The 20,241-nt window shown below is 41.5% G+C and overlaps 1 protein-coding gene across 1 annotated transcript in view; it reads right to left on the bottom strand.

The window, feature by feature from the left end:
* The window catches only part of MYRFL (myelin regulatory factor like), a 50,246-nt gene extending 31,273 nt beyond the window's left edge, over window positions 1–18,973 (bottom strand). Inside the window, exons 1-6 of the mRNA XM_086610659.1 lie at window positions 18,928–18,973; window positions 9,540–9,630; window positions 4,589–4,656; window positions 4,240–4,498; window positions 2,665–2,756; window positions 697–844 (exon numbers count right to left, since the gene is read on the bottom strand). Of these exons, the coding sequence (XP_086466785.1) occupies window positions 697–844; window positions 2,665–2,756; window positions 4,240–4,498; window positions 4,589–4,656; window positions 9,540–9,630; window positions 18,928–18,973 (704 nt within the window). The remainder of the gene's footprint in view (window positions 1–696; window positions 845–2,664; window positions 2,757–4,239; window positions 4,499–4,588; window positions 4,657–9,539; window positions 9,631–18,927) is intronic.
* Window positions 18,974–20,241: the final 1,268 nt, after the last annotated feature.

The following is a 20,241-nucleotide window of genomic DNA, read 5'->3' as shown; positions in this document are numbered from 1 at the left end:
CCCGTGGAGACAGCGACAAATTGTTTGCACCAGTCCTGGCAAACTGACTAGACACTGTAAAAGGAATTCCTTTTGTTAAAAGGAATCATTCACTAAATATTAGAATGGAGAAAACCTGGGATGTAAAGTGAACTTGGAATGACCTTTCCCAGATCATGTGGCCAAAAAAAATTATTTACAGCTCTGATTTATACAGGAAAACTCTAAATCTTTCACTAAACAGTTGCACGTCATACATATATGTCTATAGTTACTAAGACTTAGGTTCTATGAGCCCAGTAGTAATACAGGTATCTCCTATTTCCATTTTTCTTCAATGTTTTAGGCCGTTTGAGGGAAAGGTGCCATATGCTCAGTAAAGACTTGCCCCAATGTGCTTGACAAAATAAACACAAATTTACAGGTATTTAAAGTTGAAGTCATTTTTCTTTTGCATTTAAATCCTTGAGGGGAAATCAGAAAACCTGGCATGAATTTCAATCAGTGTTTAAAGTTCTGCTTATCTGACACACCTGCAGATTCATAATGCAACATGCCTGCTCTACCTCCTTCTCCAGTCTTATTTTCAGTGAGAACAAAGGATGCCAAATGCATCATTTATTCCTACAAAAGTACATTAGCAGAAAAACAAAAACAAAAACAAAACAACACCACCACAAGAAACCACTTTTTCCAAGTGCAAACATCAGTGCTTACAGTTTTTCATAATTAGAGTTAAATAAGCTGTTCCACTGAGAAGTTTGATAAGGTTTCCATGTTAGAGCTTGACTGCATTTTTCTAAAGCTGCATTCTGTCCATCACTGTCATATTCTTGCACTTCAGCAGCACAGTCCTTAACAGTTGCTGTAGAGAGATAGTGACAATTCAGTTATTACTTTTGTGACTAGCCAAAAATCGTTCATAAACATTTTTATAAATATATTTATGTATATACATACATATAAAGCACAAATATATGGCATATCTATTTAAAGCTCATTGTCCTTTGCAGTTAGTCCAAAAGGTTGTGTCATATTCCCTTGCCCTAGAAAATAAATTTTTCAGCTTTCCTGATCTGCAAAATATTACACGAGTAGCACTTCTTGTATTTATTGTCTCCAAAAGAATAGATAGTTTCGAGGGGGGCGCAAGGGGAGGAAAGCTAAGCATTTTACTGTATACCTGCACCACTGCAAGAAGCAAATAAGCAAAATAATTATATGTTTCTCATTCACTCTACTACAGCTTTAAACCGAATATACTCAAACTCACTGCAACAGGTACCATCCCAGAGCAGGAGGCACAGTTTGCTGATAGCAAGCACATTCACCACTACATCTGGTTGACTGGTTAACGCTTTCTGACTATACCTTATAGCATTCTGAGATAGATAAGGTCAACCACAATTATCTGAAATATTATACATTTTATGAAGACAGGAGAACGTGATAAGACAGACAGATAAACGGAGTGCAGTAAGGACAGGAGAAAATATGTCATTGAGCATACAAGCTAAGATCCACCCACAGCCCGTGGCAGCCCAGTAAGACAGAGCCTACAGAATCACTTCAGGCCTAAGCTTCGTTTGCAATTCCCCACTTCTGGCATACAGTAGAGCAAAAATATTAAAAAAAACCAAAACAAAACAAAAAACCAACACAGTAATGAAATTCACACTTCATTTCTAAATTATCCCCATGCCATTTTTACCAATGGCTGTGTTCTTTTTCCAATGGCTTGTGTGTCAGTGAGATTTTATTAACAGTGACTCCCAAGGGAAGCACGTTTCAAAGCTGTGTCTTTAAGTATTAAAAATAGTCATTTTAGATACAGAAGTGTCTGCTCATTTTCTCTTTCCGAAAGTGGTAGACGTAAAGGACTAGAGACAATCAAGCAACACTGATCAAATAAAAGATACCAAAGGAAAAGTAACCTACTAAATCCAGGTGATACTTATGAAGCGTTCTAAAAGATTGATTTCATGCTGAAAAATAACTTACTCCAAAGAAATAACAAGCAACTCTCAGATTTTCCACTAACAGACAAGGGCGACATTCCTCAGATAAACTGTTGATTACAAACTGTTCATTCACAGAGAGCCTCACACTTCACCGAAGCTGATCCACTTCTGTACATGCCTGATAAGCTTTTTTCTATCAATTGGTATAAGCTTAGCATTTTTATCTTGACAGAACAATGAATCAAATTAATTTGGGGAAGGGGTGGGGAAGAACACACAGCTTTTACCAAGCTTGGGTATGGATACACTTCGTAGAAAAAATATGGAGTTGAGATGATAAACTGCAATCTGTTTGCTCATCCACCACATTAATTCGCTGTTAAGCTGACCCAAGATGGTTTCTTTGCCCAGTCAATTTAGTGTCAAGCAAAGTCAGCAGAGTATGGTATCATCTGTGTACTGCAGGCTCACACATGGAGAAGAGCAGAATATTTTGTCCAGAGTCCTTAGGAAACATAAACTTCTAACACAGCTTCTCTCTTCACCAAATGTAAATAGGTCCTGGTTTTCAAAAACACTGAAAAGTTAAACTCCTCCAAACCTAGTAGTGGAGCACAGACTGTTAATACCACTACTTTTTCAGAGCCAGCAGGAGCTGTGATCTTAAAATACTTACCTGTCTATGGTATGAAACATTAAATTTCATCTTCACGCAGTTGCTTACCTTGTCTGGAGTCCTGAGACTGGACTGGAGAATCAGAGGCATCTCCCAGTAATTGTGAGAGCTTTCTTTTTTGGCCTGATGCTGCAGAAATGCTTTTTTAAAAATACACATTGCATTACTCATATGTCCAGATATTACAGAATCATAACAGGAGGACACGCAGGTATCTCATTCTAACTGTAGTGTAACCCAAATTTTGATTTGCCGAGGAAGGAGATTGTTGTTGGCTTTTTAAAACTGAATTATACCATTTTTCCTTCCAAAACATAAATTAGTTGATTTTCTTATTTCATATGAATAGAGAAGTTGATCTTTTTTAGAAAACTTACACAGTGCCTATGTGGCACAGTTTTATTGTTTCTGGATATTTGCATTAAAATCATAGCTTTATCTTGAATAATTGTACTGCATCGAGTGTGAACTCATTTTCCTTTTTATACAGAAAACACTAGTAGCAGTTAAATTACTGCATTAATTAAGATATCTCAAGGGACAACTGCTGGACAACAGTTTTCCCCTTTCCCGGGAAGTGAGATTTAAAAAAATGCTCCTTTGTGCAAAGGGAAAAAACCTTCTTCCAAAGTTTTGATATTATAAAACGTAGACTAGAATATCCTGACAGATGGTCACTCCTTCTGGATGAGGCAAAAACCAAGCCAAACTCCAGGTCTCATTCAGGCCCAGTAGCTACTCAAACTAATGCTTCTCCACGAGTAAAAGAAAAGCCTGCCCACCACAGTAATTGCTATTCTTTTTCTGGGTTTGTTCGAAAGTTCCACATTTGGTTAAGAAGTATTTTGTATCTTAGGTTCCAGTAACTGAAGTATTCCCTCAAAAAATAATATGAGTTTGACTATCCGGCACCTTCTACTGGAAAACAAACAAATAAGGAACACAAATAGCTTCACTGAGAAACCCGGGCACAGCTTCCTTCTCCACACCACATACAACACGTAACTGAGCTCTGTACAGAAGAGGAGACAAGGACAGAGCATCAGCAAGCCAGGACTAACACCGATGAATTCACATTTCTCTCCCCACAAGCAGGGAGGTCCCTCTCTGGCATGCATCAGCCAGTTCATTCTTGTTAGGTATCATGGCTGGATGCTTGCACTACCCGGTGTATTTTAAATAATTAAGTATCCACAACGTGCTGGTGGGTGAATATGGCAGATGGTATATGAATACCGCTTCACTTGCTTACATAGATATGACTTTTTCTTTTTTTTCCTCTCATGTCACTTGTCAAACACTTACAAAATCCTTATGGACAAATCTTGCAATAAGTATTGCAAAACGCCTGAATATTTTTATAATCCAGTTATGAAGCACCTCTTGATCCCTCTTTAGCCTTTTCACGTTTTTAAAATTGAAATCCATTCCTACTTCCAATCTGAACTTCAATCAAGATGTTTAAAGCCTCAACCATAAGTGTCTCAAAAACGTCTAAACACTGCCATCCTGTGGAAAACCTTACACTTAAGAGCATTTTACACCAGTCTTCTACCATGTCTTCTACCAGCTATATTTTTTTTGTATCTGTCTCATCCTTTGCATAAATACTTTATCATTTACCCAGAAATCTGAGATGCATTTGGCTGAAAGTATGAATAATTAAAACCCAAACAGCTGGAGGATGTAGAATTATTCCAAGGAGCCACAGTATTTTCTGTCTTCTGACAGCAGCCTTGGGGGATGCTGCAGGGTTGTCCGCTGGCACTGGGGTCAGAGTAAGTCTCCATGAACCGGCAGGGAAGCTTGCTGGGTGCCACAGCAGATGAGCATGGGAGAGAAGGCTGCAGCCCACTGGGCCACATAGTGTCATACCATGGGGCTGTAAAAAGTAAACAGACAAGAAAGTAAGAAATAAGAGGAGTTGAAGATCTTCCTTGAGCTTGGGAGAGGATAAATTCATGTGACCTACTCTGGAGCTGTGGTGGAGAACATGGTTCAGATCCAGAGTCTGGCGGGGATTCTGGCAACTGGCTTTGCCTAGGGATAAAAAAGAGATTTTAATTTCAACTGGGAGAAGAAATGGAGGATGACTACAAGACAATGCTGAAAGCAGCTGAAGAGGGACCACCAGACTACTGACAAGAGTCTTCAGGAAGTATTGCTCACCATGGTTGCTACCTCTTCTTACAGGAGTGACATCACTTACACTTCATCAGACCATCTCCCACGGCCCTTCGCCTCTCCTCCATCTAAGGAGGCCCCATCCCGATCAGCTCCTGCCCAAACTCCCCTTCAGACCCACTGACTTCAATCCTCCTTCCTTTCCATGACCCATTCTTCAGGTACCTCTGAGCACACCAGCACCTCTGAATACACGGAGCTCACATTCTCTCTAGACCACAGATTAAATATTTGTAGCATCTTCATCCACTAGCAGATTTCTTAAGACCTTAGTTTGGCCAAAGTGCTCTCAGACTCTACAAGATGCTAGCAGGTCCCATTTTTAGCACCTTGCTGACCACAACAGGCAGCCCAAGCGCGGAGGGAAGGAGGGTGCTGCACTTGCAGGAAGCACATTTGCCCAGTCTGAAACAAGAGCTTTTACAAGCTCACCAAAAAGATCCAGAAGCTTACTGTGAGGTTTCCATGGGTCATGAGCTAGCTTCCCTCTTTTCAGTCCTATACAATCTTCCAGTTCCATTTGGAAGAACATAGTGGGGGACCAGTAACTAGCATCTTCTATGCCTAAATCACAAAAGAATTGAAAATAAAGAGTACTAACAGGTCCACCCTGAGGGGACTGCGGGCCAGGAGCGATCCAATCCAGAGCCGAGGAAAAGGAGTACAGAACAGAAAGGAGAAGCTATTACGCACTACTTCACCTTCCCCCCGTGGAGACACCACGTGTGAGGAGCGGCAGCAACAAGGGGAGTAGGAATTGTGCTCAGTTTAAATTGAGCCTAGAAAAGGGGGAGGGGAGGAAGGATGTTTCCCCAAGTGTTCAGTTGTTTATATTCTCTTGTTCTCAATACATGAGTCAGTGATCCAAAGCTTGTGTTAATTAGTGACAAATTACAGGAAAAAATTCTCCAGTCTAGGTTCTCTTGCTCACAACAAAGAGTGCTCACGAAATGCAGATCCATGCTGTGCTCCATGCAGTACCATCATCCAACAGCTTCCAGGTCACCTGCCATGACAATGCCTGCTGAGGAACACTGCGCCATGCCAAACACTGGCAGAGCTGGGCTGTGTTCCTCTGTGTAGAGCTACCTAAGCAAGAAGCTCATCTCCCGGTTCACATCCTATGAACTGGGAAGCAAGGCCACCTCCACAGGAGCTCAGGGCTGTTGGCAATCGGCACTGCACAGGAGGAATGCTCTCGGCACCCTGGTGTGAGGCAAGGTCCCAGCATAGCACAGCACCTTCAAACCCCAAGTGGGAGCAGGTGCAGAGACATGGAGACTATGAGATGGAAAGGCAGTTATGCTCTGACAGTCATTACAAGAGCTGGGGACCAGAGCCATGACAGAGGAATGCTGGCTGGGAACCAATACATTCCATGTGATCCACAATCACCTCCTTGCCAAATCCCATAGCCAAGCAAGAATCATTTATGTTTTAACACCCCCGCTTGGAGAGGTCATCGTGGAAAACCAAACAACCTAAGCATGCTCTGTGCTAATTGAGTGTTCACTGTTTTTTGTTACTGAAACAGGTAAATCTCTGAAAATACGACCTCAGAGGATTCCTTTCTAAAGAACTTCAGGCACACACTGCTCTGTACAAGAACATGCCAGCCCGTATTTTACTGTGCAGCTTTCTCCTGATTCTCAGGCAGGAAGTGAAAGTTTCCTTGTGTGCAGCTGACCCTAGGAACTTTGCTCTCAACTTGTCTGCAACAGCTCAGCCCATTCGCATGCCTGAGGTTTGAAAGAAGGTTCTTGATTATTTACTCTTTGGTACCTATGCTTGATTATATTGTAACATATCTCCCTGTGATACTTGGTTTTGCTTTTACGCTTAGAGTGTTTCTCCTGTCAGACAGTGTGTAGAAGATTAATCTCTTAGAGCAAGACCTGGAACTACACCATAGTTAAAGCTAGGCCAGGTCCTTCATGAGGAGGTCACAGCAACAAGCAAATGTTGCCACGCTAAGTAGCAAAACCACTTCATTCATTCTGCGTTGACAAGAGGAGCATCCTAAGTCAACAGCAGACCACTACAGAGAGGCTATGCTTCTGTCTCCTGTCAGTGAGGGCACAGGTCTGTCACATCTCCTATTTTATTTCAAGTTTTTCAGACCTTCATGATGGTGCTTTCAAAGCATCCTATGTCATCTGGCTGCCATTTAAAGGAACTACAGAGGGTTCCTCTGTTACATTAGGAATAGATGGAGGTTCAAGAAATGGACTTTGAACCCTTTCAGGTATTCCCATGAATTGTAGGCTCAAACACTGCTCTGCAGCACTACCTGAAAGACAAATGCTTAAGACACATGTTAGGCTAAAACTGCTAGAGCAGAAGGATGACAGACATTTAAGTGAGGCACACCTCCTTTACTAAGGCCCAGTGTTCCGGCAGAAGTTGCATAAAACAAAATTGCTTGAAGGGACACCCTCATATTCAGAAAATACACGTGTTCCCACGTATGCAGCAAATATTTTCAAGCATCAATGGAAAACGTCCGTCACCTGATTTTCATTCTACTGTTTCCATTTCAGGTTTTGTATTTCTGAGTTCCGATGTCATGAGAGAGAACAGCCTAGGTTTTGGTCACAGCCTATTACTTTTGACATGTTCTTGTGTATTTCATAATGATATCGCTACTGGTTTTCTAACATGCCACATCCACAACTCTGCATTTTGAGTTAGCTTCAGCTACACAATTACTCTTAAAAAATAAAATTTAAAATTCCACATTAGAATAACCATTAATTTCCTTCAAAACTAATTTTCTGATGCTTTTTAATACCATGTCTAGTGCTCTAAGCATTGTTCTCAACTCTGAATAGAGAGTTGGTAAACATTTGAATTATTTTTTTTCTGTGGGACATTTGATCCATAGCTACTGAATTCCAAATGTGCCTTGTACAGTTTAAAAAGATACATCTATAAAAGTCTAAAACTTCCCTTCTACACGTTCGCTTCATGTTCCTGGTTTCAAACACTGGCTTAGGTACTGGATTTGTGCTTCAAGTGAGAGTATTTTAGTAAAATATAGACAAACACTTCACAGGACGAAGAAAGTATTCATACAGTACAGAGGTAGTAGGGATACATCTTCAAGTTAGAACTTTACTGAAACTGGTATTGTGCCTTTTAAGGAAAACAAAAATTCCGTAGTTTAAATGATTCTGTTATATAGACATAGCATATCAATTAAAAGCCTTCTTAAGACAGGACAGGAAACCCTATTTCTCCTTTCACTGCACAAGAATAAGCTATTACTGTAGGAAAAGGTGAGGAAATCACATGATGCTTCATGTGTGGTGTAAGAGGAGAATAAATGTAACACCGATGACCTATCTGATGCAAGATGATCTTTAACAGACACTTCCAGATGCACCCAAGACCTTGGTGGCAACATCAACCATTTCATTGCATTCTGTATTCAGTACTGCACATGCCATTATGTTGATCTGCATTTTATACGTACATGGAGGCTTTTAATATTTTTCTCCTTTGACACATTTTGGAAACTTCCTTTATGAGATTCTATTCTGTTTACCTACAAACAGTCTGCAACATAGGCAAATATTTAATAGTTTTACTTTTAGAGAACTAATGATTCAGTAAATGTTGTTCTTAATCCCATAATTTTTGAAGTATTACTGTAGTATCGGTGTAAAATCCTGTTGAGCCTCCAAACCTATAGTAGCTTTACAGATTATTTCCTTGCATGTAAATACTTAGTAGCACTGCAACTGTAATATCTAACATACCTAAGCTACATATACATTTATATTTCTGATATGTTTTGTGTAAAAAAGCCAAAGAACAACATTTTAAAATTGTCATACAGGAGTTCAATAATCTGTTTAACCTGGTACCTGTTTAGTTAGTCTAAAAATAAAGGTTATGTATATTTATATACAACCACCTCTTTTATAGCATGAGCAGAGAGAGAATCAATTTGCTATTCATGATTTAGAGCAGGTAGAAGGCTATTTAGCCCACTGTAAGTAAATATGTGTGCTGCTGACTGTGTCTGGAATAAAAAGAGTCCCATGCTGAATTATTTTTGAAACATTCACTCTTCCTCTGCTTCTTGGCAAGTGCAAGTGTCAGTCCATTAATAATATTTTGCATTGAACAACAGTCATCTGACAGTTGTCTAGATGAAAGATTTGAGTTTGAAGTCTTTGATAGATCTGTGTCATATAACTTTCCACCCTTGACCATGACCCTTCACGTTATGTATCCTTTGTATCTCAAAGTTAGTCTCAGAAGAGATTAATGGACAGTTTCTCTGTTCTGAATGAAGCATTAGGATGAAAACAATAGCCCTGCTTCCCTCAAACTGGGAGGTTTACATTATTCTCTCAATTTATTACACATTAGTTGCACTTACATCACTTATTCTGTACATAAACACTAAACTAGCACTTACAAGAATGTTAAAATAACAGCTTTGCATTTAATGCCACAATTAGCATAACAGTTGTGAATTATTCCAGACTTCATTATCATTCATTCTGTTGGAACTACCAAGACAACCAGATTTCCATGACTGTCAGTAACTCATTTTCCCAAGTCGTCTTATACAGCTTCAAATAAGTAACAATATCAAGAGGGTCACAATCCTCTTGAGACTCTGATTTGAGGTCTGACTCTTGCGTTCAGATTTCATCACAACACTAATGAGAACAATTTAAGGGATGTCACTAAGGAGGAGAAGTACATGGTGCTGTAATACTTACAAAGTTCCAAACTCTACGTCACTACTGATGAATTCTTCCAACATACTTGTATCCACCATGGGATTCTCCAAGGTTCCATGGATATCTTGCCCTAAAATTAAAAACATCAAAAAGACAGAAATTATGAGAGAGGAATTTGGAGGGAATTGTCAGTACTTCAGACTCAGTAACGCTGCCCACTCTCCTACACAAAGGAAAACCCAATCCGTGTAACATCCCACCCACCAGGTGGGTTACGCTTCTGGTTTTAGTCACTTTGGGGAAAGGATGACGGGAAATGCAGAGTAAAAGAGAGTGTACAGGGAAGATGAAGATGATGCAGCAGCACCAGGCAAACACCAGTTAATGCATGGCATTAAGGCTTCACTGAATTACCACAGCAAGAGAATGAAGGGCCCCAGTCTACAACTGGGGGAAAAAAAAAAAAAAAAAGGAGTTTTGAAGATAACTTCATACTTTTTTATTAAGAAAACAAAAATAAAGCTTCAGAAATGTTACATGGATTGGTGGCTTCCTTTCATTTTCTCTGAAAAAACAGCCCACTGACATGTTAAATGTATTAATGCACAGAAAAGTTCAGTACTTTGTCCTTTGTTGCTTGGTAACTGAAGGCTATAAAAGGATTTTATGATTATAAAGTCTCCGGATTTCATGACAACTTTTGTAGAAAGTCAGACGGAACTCTAAAGACACCAAACAAACAGAACTGCTTTGTAGGCTCCCCACCTCTCCAGCAAGCCTTCCATAAATACAGGTGTGGCCCGTCAGAAAGCAAACAAGATAAGGACGTTGAAGTTACTGCTCCCTCCAGTGCATGGCTCCGTCCCACTACTAGGCAGGGTAAGACGGACCAGCCTACAAACCAAGAGCTGTGTGGCTCAGCCCCGAGCAGCCAACACCAACCGTTTCTCCTCATCTCTGTAGCAGAGTGGGAGAACACAAAAGGTTGATCACTGCCATTGAGCACAGGAGCAGTAACTGCCTTTGGTGCTTTTACTGTATTCTCAATGTACCAGCAGCAGACATGTGCCTGATAAGAAGCCACAGCATAAAGTTTCTTCTGTTTTTTTTCCCCTAATATCTCTCTCTGACATGGTTTCTTCTTGATCCAGCATTTAGACATTATTTATCTGCAAGTTATATCTTGGCGGTCCTGGTGGACAGCAGGATAACCATGAGCCAGCAATGTGCCCTTGTGGCCAAGAAGGCCATTAGCATCCTGGGGTGTATTAGAAGGGGTGTGGTTAGTAGTTAGATTGGTTCTCCTCCCCCTCTAGTCTGCCCTCTGCATCTGGAATATTATGTCCAGTTCTGGGCCCTCAATTCAAGAAGGACAAGGAACTGCTTAAGAGAGTCCAGCGCAGGGCCACAAGGATGATTAAGGAAGTGGAGCATCTCCCTTATGAGGAAAGGCTGAGGGAGCTGGGTCTCTTAAGCTTGGAGAAGAGGAGACTGAGGGGGGACCTCATCAATGTTTATAAATATGTAAAGGGGGACCGTCAGGAGGATGGAGCCAGGCTCTTCTCAGTGGCATCCAATGACAGGACAAGGGGAAATGGATATAAGCTGGAACATAGGAGGTTCCGCTTAAACATGAGGAAGAACTTCTTCCCAGTAAGGGTAACAGAACACTGGAACAGGCTGCCCAGAGAGGTTGTAGAGTCTCCTTCTCTGGAGATGTTCAAAACCTGCCTGGACACGTTCTTGTGTGATCTGATCTAGGTGGTCCTGCTCCAGCAGGGGGATTGGACTAGATGATCCTTTGAGGTCCCTTCCAATCCCTAACATCCCGTGATTCTGTGATCTAAAAATCCACTTCCACCACCTTGCACAGCAATTCCCTCGTGTTTCCATCCATACATAAATTCACATTGCTAATAAACATTTCCTAAATTGCTTTGGGATCACAGGTTAATCTAGGCATCATTTGCTTATCACTGCTGCAGACTTAATTTTGGCTGCCTTTCACTGTGAGAGAGGAACTCACAGGTGTGCTGCTGACAGATCCTTGCATCCCAACATATTGGTTTTATACAACTTGTCCTTCGCACATCAGAAAAGAACAGATTCAATAGGTGCAGCATACTTACTTGCCTCAGCAAAACTGTAACATGAAAAGTCTTGAAGTAACAGCAAAGCACTTGGCAAAACCAGCTTCAGAGTACAAAAGAGACTGGGTTTCCTTAGCAGCTTTCCTCAAAGTTGTTGGATTCTTATCTTTTCCTCTTCATGTCTAAATTTAGGATATCCCTTCTTGAATCTCAAACGCGTCTCCTTTTGCTAATGTAGCCCATAGGAAAATGATTCAATCACCTTCTCTTCCTTTTACCTGTTCCTCCTGTTAGAACTGCCTCGCCCTCATGCAGAATGATATAATTTTGTCATTAACATTAGGCCAGAGGTCAGATACAAAGTGTTTTTCCTGTACCACAAACCAAAGAATTCTTTATTTTGACCAAGGTCAGAGACAAGCTCTTCTGAAGCGTAGCTATGAATCAAACAAGGACAGGGCCAACAGCATCCTGGCTTGTATCAGCAATAGTGTGGCCAGCAGGACTAGGGAAGTGATCGTGCCCCTGTACTCCGCACTGGTGAGGCCACACCTCGAATACTGTGTGCGGTTTTGGGCTCCTCACTACAAGGAAGACATTGAGGTGCTGGAGCATGTCCAAAGAAGGGCAAGAAAGCTGGTGAAGGGTCCGGAGCACAAGTCTTATGAGGAGCAGCTGAGGGAACTGGGGTTGTTTAGCTTGGAGAAAAGAAGGCTCAGGGGAGACCTTATTGCTCTCTACAACTACCTGAAAGGAGGTTGTAGCAAGGTCGGTGTTGGTCTCTTCTCCCAGGTAGCTAGCGATAGGACAAGAGAAAATGGTCTCAAGTTGCACCAGGGAAGGTTTAGATTAGATATTAGGAAAAAATTATTTACTGAAAGAGTGGTCAAACACTGGAAGAGGTTGCCCAGGGAAGTGGTAGAGTGACCATGCCTAGAAATGTTCAAACTGTGTAGATGTAGTGCTTCAGGACATGGTTTAGTGGGCATGGTGGTATTGGGTTGATGGTTCGACTTGATCTTGGAGGTCCTTTCCAACCTTAATGATTTCATAATTCTAATATGGGCATCCCACAGTCCAGAGATGAGCTCTGCTGCTAAGTGATGACAACAGCAATATGTATCATCCTCTTATAATTTCTCCACTTTGCATAAACATTTAAATGGGTAAGAGGAGAAGGAAGGAATAAGTAATTCTACGCTGAGAGAAGAAGGAAGCACAGAAGGAAGAAGATGGGCCAGCACTAATCAGAGTTCACTATGCAGGTGCACAGAAGAGGCAGTACATTTGGCTGCCCTGTAGAACTTTATTCTTTCTGAATGTACTTTCCAGATCAGTGGCATCACATGCTTGCATTGGCATCTATTTCAGCAAAGGAGGAGTTGTTGGATGATATGCAAATTTATTTTAAATGGTGGCATCCACTTCACAGCCATTTGATCACAGTAAGTACTCAATAGACACAGGTAGTATGCAAGCCAGTCGCTCACTCAGACATTAGGTGGCTGCAAGAGCAGAGAACTGTGTGTATGTAGGTGGACGAGCCCTGCTGAGAGGTGCCTGGGAGCACACAGCTGCCTGCACAGAACCGTGCTGGAGGATATGCCGAGTCAGCAGCCTTTATCAGCTTGCACCCAGAGATCTCTGTTCCCAGTGCACACTCCATGCCAGAACACACCCAGGCATCTCTGGGAAGAGTCTGCCCTGGGTGATGCATTTGACTTTAGCGTCACTGCAGAGGGGATTGCCCTAGAAACTGATGAAGATGAAAGGCCAAGACAGTGTTATGGTTGGGGTTTCATACGTTGTTGTTTGCAGAACAGAGACTGCAGTCATAGGCAGCATATGATGGTATTTTTCCCATTTCTCCATAAACTTGATATTCTGTTGTCTCCTTCACTCTCAAGTCTAAAACCTGTCAGTTCTACCACTGGCTTCTGCTGCCCTGTCCCTATCCCCAGCCCCAGGCCCCCAAGGAGCATCATGAACTCCAGCTTCCTATTCTGACAGTTGCTTGCTTCATCTCTCTCTCTCTTTGGCAGACATCTCCTCTTTTCCTCCAGCCAGGTGGGGTTCATTACCTGGCTCCTGAGCTTCACCTCACACTTCTGTAGTCTCAATCCCTGAACTACCTGCCTCCATTAATTCTCCCAACACTTCCATGTAGTGTCTTACATAGAACTGCGTTTAAATCCGTTGTCTCCTTTTCAATAGTATCTAAATTCAAGGTGAAGGGAACCAGAAACTCCTTGCAGTAAGTTTTCTCCTTAACAGAGCAGCTATTTCAGAGAAAGTCACACACAGTTGTGAATTTGCCTTGAACCACAGCCATCGCTTTCCAAAGGAGTACCCAGATAACCAGGCTATTAGGGTGCTCATTCTGCAAATACAAATTCAGTCTACAACCAATAAAATATTCTGTCAAACTTCTAGTATTGACTAGAAATCAACACTAAACTGATGATTTCCTGACATTAAAGAAGAATGCCAAGAAGTTCCCAGCCAAGTCCAGCTATTTCTAGTAAAGTTTGTGTTAAAACATCAGCTACTCTACACAGGAAGCAATCCCTAAATACATCTTAAGATGTAAAAAAAATGGCACACAGAACACAGTCAGTGCTCAGTAATACCTGCTTGCTGAAAGAACAAATTCATAATGTTTGCTACAAACCCTTGCAACTTAAGGGAAATATTTCTGCTTGAGAATTATTAACTGATTTTCATCTGAAGATACTTTACCACTACAACAGGCCTCAGCACTTTATGGGCTCAGTGGAAAGTCCAGCTGAACTTCATTGACTTACACTAAGGCAAGTATTACTTAGGGGGCTCATAGTCATAGAACCATAGAAAGGTTTGAGTTGGAAGGGACCTCAAAGATCATCTAGTTCCAACCCCCCTGTCACAGGCAGGGACACCTTCCACTACACCAGTTGAGTCCCGTAACTTCTTTCATGCTAAAGGACTCCGAGTCCTGGTCATTATTTAAACTGTTCAAGATAGTCCAGTTCATTTTGACTGGAACAGGCCTGGAGTAATTGATAAAAACTGCTGGGCCAGAAGAGCTACGGACATGAACCTTGGGCACATTACAGCACCGAACAGGAAAGGGTGAAGGACAGAACAGCCACAGGTGGCAGAACTTGGGCCAGCCAGGACATATCACAGTCTGGGGTTAAACAGCAGGAAGATCTGCAACACTCCAGCTGATAAGGAGGGAGCTTGTGTCAAGACAGATGGCTTTCCCCTAAAGTAAGGTTTTCCACAGAAACAAATCTTATTGTTAATACTTTAAATTCCTCATTTTATCTTTTATTGCTGTTTCCATCTCTCATCCTTGAAATTGTATGAGACACCTTTGGGTTTTAAGTGCTTTGTGTTTAATGGCATGTTTTTTTCTGTAGCTTAATTTATTTACCAAGAGCTCTAAACTATATGCCAGGAGCATGAGTATAGAGATGGTGATTCCACTAAGAGCCTTCTTTAGATCTCAGAGAGCACTGAGACCAAACACGCATTTCAGACACCTCAGTATGCCTTCCAACAACAACAACAAAAAAAGAAGACCGAGTTTACCAGTGTAACCAGGTCGGCCTTCATTTCATTTCTTAACCCACTGATAACATCAGCAAGAATTAGATTGCCCTGCTACACACAGACAGGCACAGGAGCGTAATCAGGAGCTGTGACCTTCCCCTGACGAATAGGAAGTTACTGATTAAAAACCCCAAGTAATTTAATTTAAAACTATTCATTTCAACAGAAATCAGAGGGAAAACTGTTCAAAGATGAAGCGTATAATGTGGGAGTGAAATAAGACAGAAAAAAAAAAGACAAAAAATTCCCACAACAGCCACATGACAAGAAAAAAAGCCATTTACTCTTGAGAAAAAGCCACAGTCAAATTTCAGAGTTGTATCTAAGAGGTCTATTGACTATTGAAAGTCGTGATCAACAGGAAAACAAACATTATCTCATTTTCCTTGAAAAAAACTCCTTTTTCAGACTGTCCCCTCTCAATATTGCAAATGTGAGTTTATCTTACTAACAAGCGTCAAAACAAATATGCACTGCAAGGAACTAAAGCAACAGGGAAAACACGATCCTTTTTGCTCATGAATTTCAAATAATCTCACAAAACAGATCTGTAAACGTGCTGAGTTGCCAGCTGATGCACTTGGAAGCCAAAACTGAACGAGTGACGAAGCAGAGAGACTTCCTCAGTGGCAGCATTCTCCACTTGCTACTGCAGGACCCAGCCCTTTCGCGGCCTTGAAAGACAACATTCTAGAATCGCTGTGATGGTCTCAGAGGCCACCAAGTTAGAACGAGCAGTTTATTGCTCTTGCCTCATGAGGTGGCATCATAAACTCAACCCCAAGCCATAGTGCTAAACTGGAGAAAGGCCATCAGTTCAAGCTGGCGTTACATTCAGCGAAGCTAATCCCTGCCTGAAGAGTACAAACCCTGCTTTAAATCAGCTTGCTCCCTTTTCAGCTTTACCTACGGTTTAACAGCAAGAGGAGTCTACCTGGTGAGTGCTGAATGAATGATTAGCTCTTGTAGCCTTGGCACATATCTCACCTCAGCATCCAGATAATGAAATTCAGCCACCCAACAGCATCCCCGCCTTGTGCCAGCAGCCCTTTCTCATATTCTAGCACTACACAGCACAACCACACATCATTACTGAAGGAAAATAACATCCCAAGATGTTTTCTTCCTGCAATTAAAGGGAATTGACAGGGCTTCTCGCCCTCATGCTTGCCCAGACAGATGTTCTACTAAACTACCTTCTAAAAAGTTAAATTAGTAAGTCTAGAATTACTAATTGTAATTCTAAAGAGCTGATACTGCTAAAATATGAGATACCTTCCACCATCGAAGTATCATTGTCACAAAAGCCAACAGAACCTAGCCCAAACTCCCTAGAGTCCTGTTTTCCAAGCCAATTCCTAAAAAATTTTCTGATTGAGATTTTTTAATATAATTGATGTCCAACACTATTTGGAGTAATTAACAGCTATACAGTGCAGCACTTGAACAAAGAGCTTAATAAAAACAAACATCTTGCTGAAAGCAAAGCCAAGGAAGTTTGTTAGCTTTTGATCTCCATGACTTAAAGTGAACTTAAGAAGCATGGTATGAATAACTGCTGGCCTGGATAGGCACACCCTCCTTTGGGTTAAAAACTGGCTGGACGGCCGGGCCCAAAGAGTGGTGGTAAATGGGGCTAAATCCGGCTGGAGGGCCGGTCACCAGTGGGGTTCCCCAGGGCTCAGTGCTGGGTCCAGTTCTGTTTAACATCTTTATCAATGACCTGGATGAGAGAATTGAATGTACCCTCAGTAAATTTGCGGACGACACCAAGCTGGGAGGCTGTGTCGATCTGCTCGAGGGTAGGGAGGCCCTTCAGAGGGATTTGAACAGACTGGATCGTTGGGCTGAGGCCAATGGCATGAGCTTTAATAAGGCCAAGTGCAGAGTTCTTCACTTGGGGTATAAAAACCCCAAGCATCGCTATAGGCTCGGGGAAGAGTGGATGGAGAGCTGCCTGGCGGAGAAGGACCTGGGGGTGTTGGTTGACTACCGGCTTGATATAAGCCAGCAGTGTGCCCAGGTGGCCAAAAAGGCCAATGGGATACTGGCGTGTATCAAGAATAGTGTGACCAGCAGGAGCAGGGAAGTGATCCTGCCCCTGTACTCGGCACTGGTGAGGCCGCACCTGGAATATTGTGTCCAGTTTTGGGCCCCTCGCTTTAAGAGAGATATTGAGCTCCTGGAGCGAGTCCAAAGAAGGGCGACTAAACTGGTCAAGGGGCTGGAAAATAAAACTTATGAAGAGCGGCTGAGGGAGTTGGGGCTGTTTAGCCTGGAGAAGAGGAGGCTGAGGGGAGACCTGATTACGGCCCATAAATACTTGAGAAAAGATGGTGGGGAGGTAGGGGAAGAACTCTTTACATTAGTGATGGGTGATAGAACAAGAGGAAATGGGCATAAGCTTAGTCAGGGGAGATTCAGGTTGGATGTTAGGAAGTATTTCTTCTCTGAAAGGGTTGTCAGCCACTGGAATAGGCTGCCCAGGGAGGTGGTTGAGTCCCCATCCCTGGATGTGTTTAAGAATAGGGTGGATGATCTACTTGAGGATATGGTTTAATGGGGATTAGGGATGGTTGGACTCGATGATCTCTAAGGTCTTTTCCAACCTAGAAATCTATGAATCTATGAATATCCTAACACTATAAACAACGCATTTGCTGGCTAGCAGCCCTAGATTGTGGTTCACTGATTTAAATTTCTTGGCTTAAATTTTCCTCATCGATGCTGGAGAATCTTTAATTTCCTAGTTTGAAATTAAAACTCAAAAGTTATAGTTGCCACCTCTCACCTAGGCCAACAGAGTGCCAGGAAAAAAAAAAAAGGAAACAAAACCAACAGCAAAAACCATTTCACTTATTTAGCACAATGAAAATTAAAGGCAAGGAAATAAAGATTGACCACGTTATCAAAACCAGAAAAGGTAGTTTTCCAAGTCACTCTGAGACCAGTATCACATGAATACCTGCACAGGTAAAAGAAGGAAAACAAATAAAGGAGAAGCTTGGAATTGAAAAGTTATTTTTTAAAAAAAAAAGTGTAAATTGGCGGAAAGATTTAGTAAAATAGTAAAAAAATACATAAGCCATTGAACAGCCATTTTGAATCACATTATGACAGGGCCTGAGAAATGCAGTTTGATTATGGAATCTATTAGAAAGTAGATTTTTTATGGTAAGAGAAAGGCAGGAGACTAATAGGACCTTGCTTGAATGTAAAATGTCTTTGGGAAAAAGGCGGGACAGATCCCAGCCGAAAGACAAAAAAAAATAAAAATCTGGAGTTTACCTTCTCAGAAAGATCCTGAGGATACTGTCACAATTACCATTTTATAAATTATAACCAGACTGTTTTAGAAGAACATTAGTGGAAAAAAAACCCACCTCTTTAACCTGACATAGTATGATAGAGCAGGAGGGAGCTCTCTAACCTCAAGAAAATCGCTAAGATTTCAGAAATGGTGAATTACAAGACCCCAGCCACTTCCCATTCTTTCTCCCTGGCAGTTACCGGAGCAGCACTGCAGGCTCTGCTGTGTCCACCTTCCCATTGCTCTTCTGGCCGAAGTACAAAAAAAGGCACTGCAGTGCATCCGTACCATTTCATTCTGGTATCAATTCACACGATAGCTTTGTGTAAAGAGAGCTTTGGGGTTTGGAGCTCTTTCTTCAATTAACCCCGAACAATTATACTATTTTTGCTGCCACCGGAAATTGTTAAGACTCTCTCTTGACTCTTACCTTCAAAGAACTGCTGCAAGGCCTCATTTTCTCCCACCACATCCATCAAAAGCCAGTAGAAGCGTTTAGCTTTCCTACTGCTTGAAGAATCCCACTGAGAAAAACGCACAGCCTCTCTTTCAGTTGATTAGGAACGTGCCAAGGAACACATCACGTTTTTGTCGGAGGTTTCAACGACTTTGTGCCAGATGATTTCATCCCTTCGTAACTAGAGCCAGGGCTATATGTAAACTCTGCTACATGTAAAGGAGAATCTGACAAGGCTTTTGAGGCGTGATGAAGGTGATGTGCGTTCTTCAGTTCAGTATGTCTAATGTTCGCGTTTTACGGACCTTTGGTCCCAGTACTAACCATAATTACACATGCGCAAAAAACGTGGCAATAAGAATTACTTATCTTGTCTCTGTACTTTCACGCAGGTGACGTAATTAACGCTACTGATGAAAGCAACAGTAATCAAAAATGCAAGAGCAAAGCCATCACTGGTTTCACTGTATGTACTATCCCATTTAAGCAGCTGAGCGTCAAGACTATCCAACTGCTCTAAAAAACTTGTATCTCACCGCAGTTTGATCATAGGGAAGTAGAATTTCTATATTACAATTGTTACTATTATTAACAAAACTAAATTATAGATTAACCTTTTTGTCTAAGGTAACACTGAAAAACACACAGGAAAGCTGAACGTTGAACAAAGGTCTTTTAAGGCTAGTAGCAAATGTTATTTCACTTGCTTTAGATTGATCTTTGTACTCTGAAAATTGCCCCTGTTCTGTCAGCCCTAAGCAAACAGGAGAAAAACATTCAGACATTTCGAGTAGGTACCTGTAAGAAGCATTTGGTTGTGAACAAAAGCTTCAGTGAAGTCAAGAAGTCTGGAAATAAGCCCATTTTCTGGAATATATTCACCAGACAAGTAACTGTTGTGGAATTTTTACAAGCCCCAGACACTCAGTGACACAGGTTTCTCAGGACAGGCAGCTTACATTAAAAACATAGAAAATAATTTTGGGGAAAGGACTTGAAGACAGAGGTGAGCCAAACAGTATTTATAAGATGTCGATGTAATTAAGCCAAACAGTCATTGCCACTGAGATACTAGGGACTACAAAGATGCACCCAGTGTATGAGAAAAATCACCTCCATGTAATAAGCTTTAGATACCATTTATATCTCCACACCATCATGTACAGAAACGACTCGTTCTCTCTACTTGAATGAGCAATGCTTGTAAAGGACTATTAAGTCTCAATAGCAGCAGCTACCAGCTATCATTTAACTACTGTTAGCTTTATGTAAACTAAAGATCAACAA

This window comes from Tauraco erythrolophus, chromosome 4, assembly GCF_009769465.1.
Source record: "Tauraco erythrolophus isolate bTauEry1 chromosome 4, bTauEry1.pri, whole genome shotgun sequence".
NCBI lineage: Eukaryota > Metazoa > Chordata > Aves > Musophagiformes > Musophagidae > Tauraco > Tauraco erythrolophus.
This window is presented reverse-complemented; position numbering and strand designations above follow the sequence as displayed.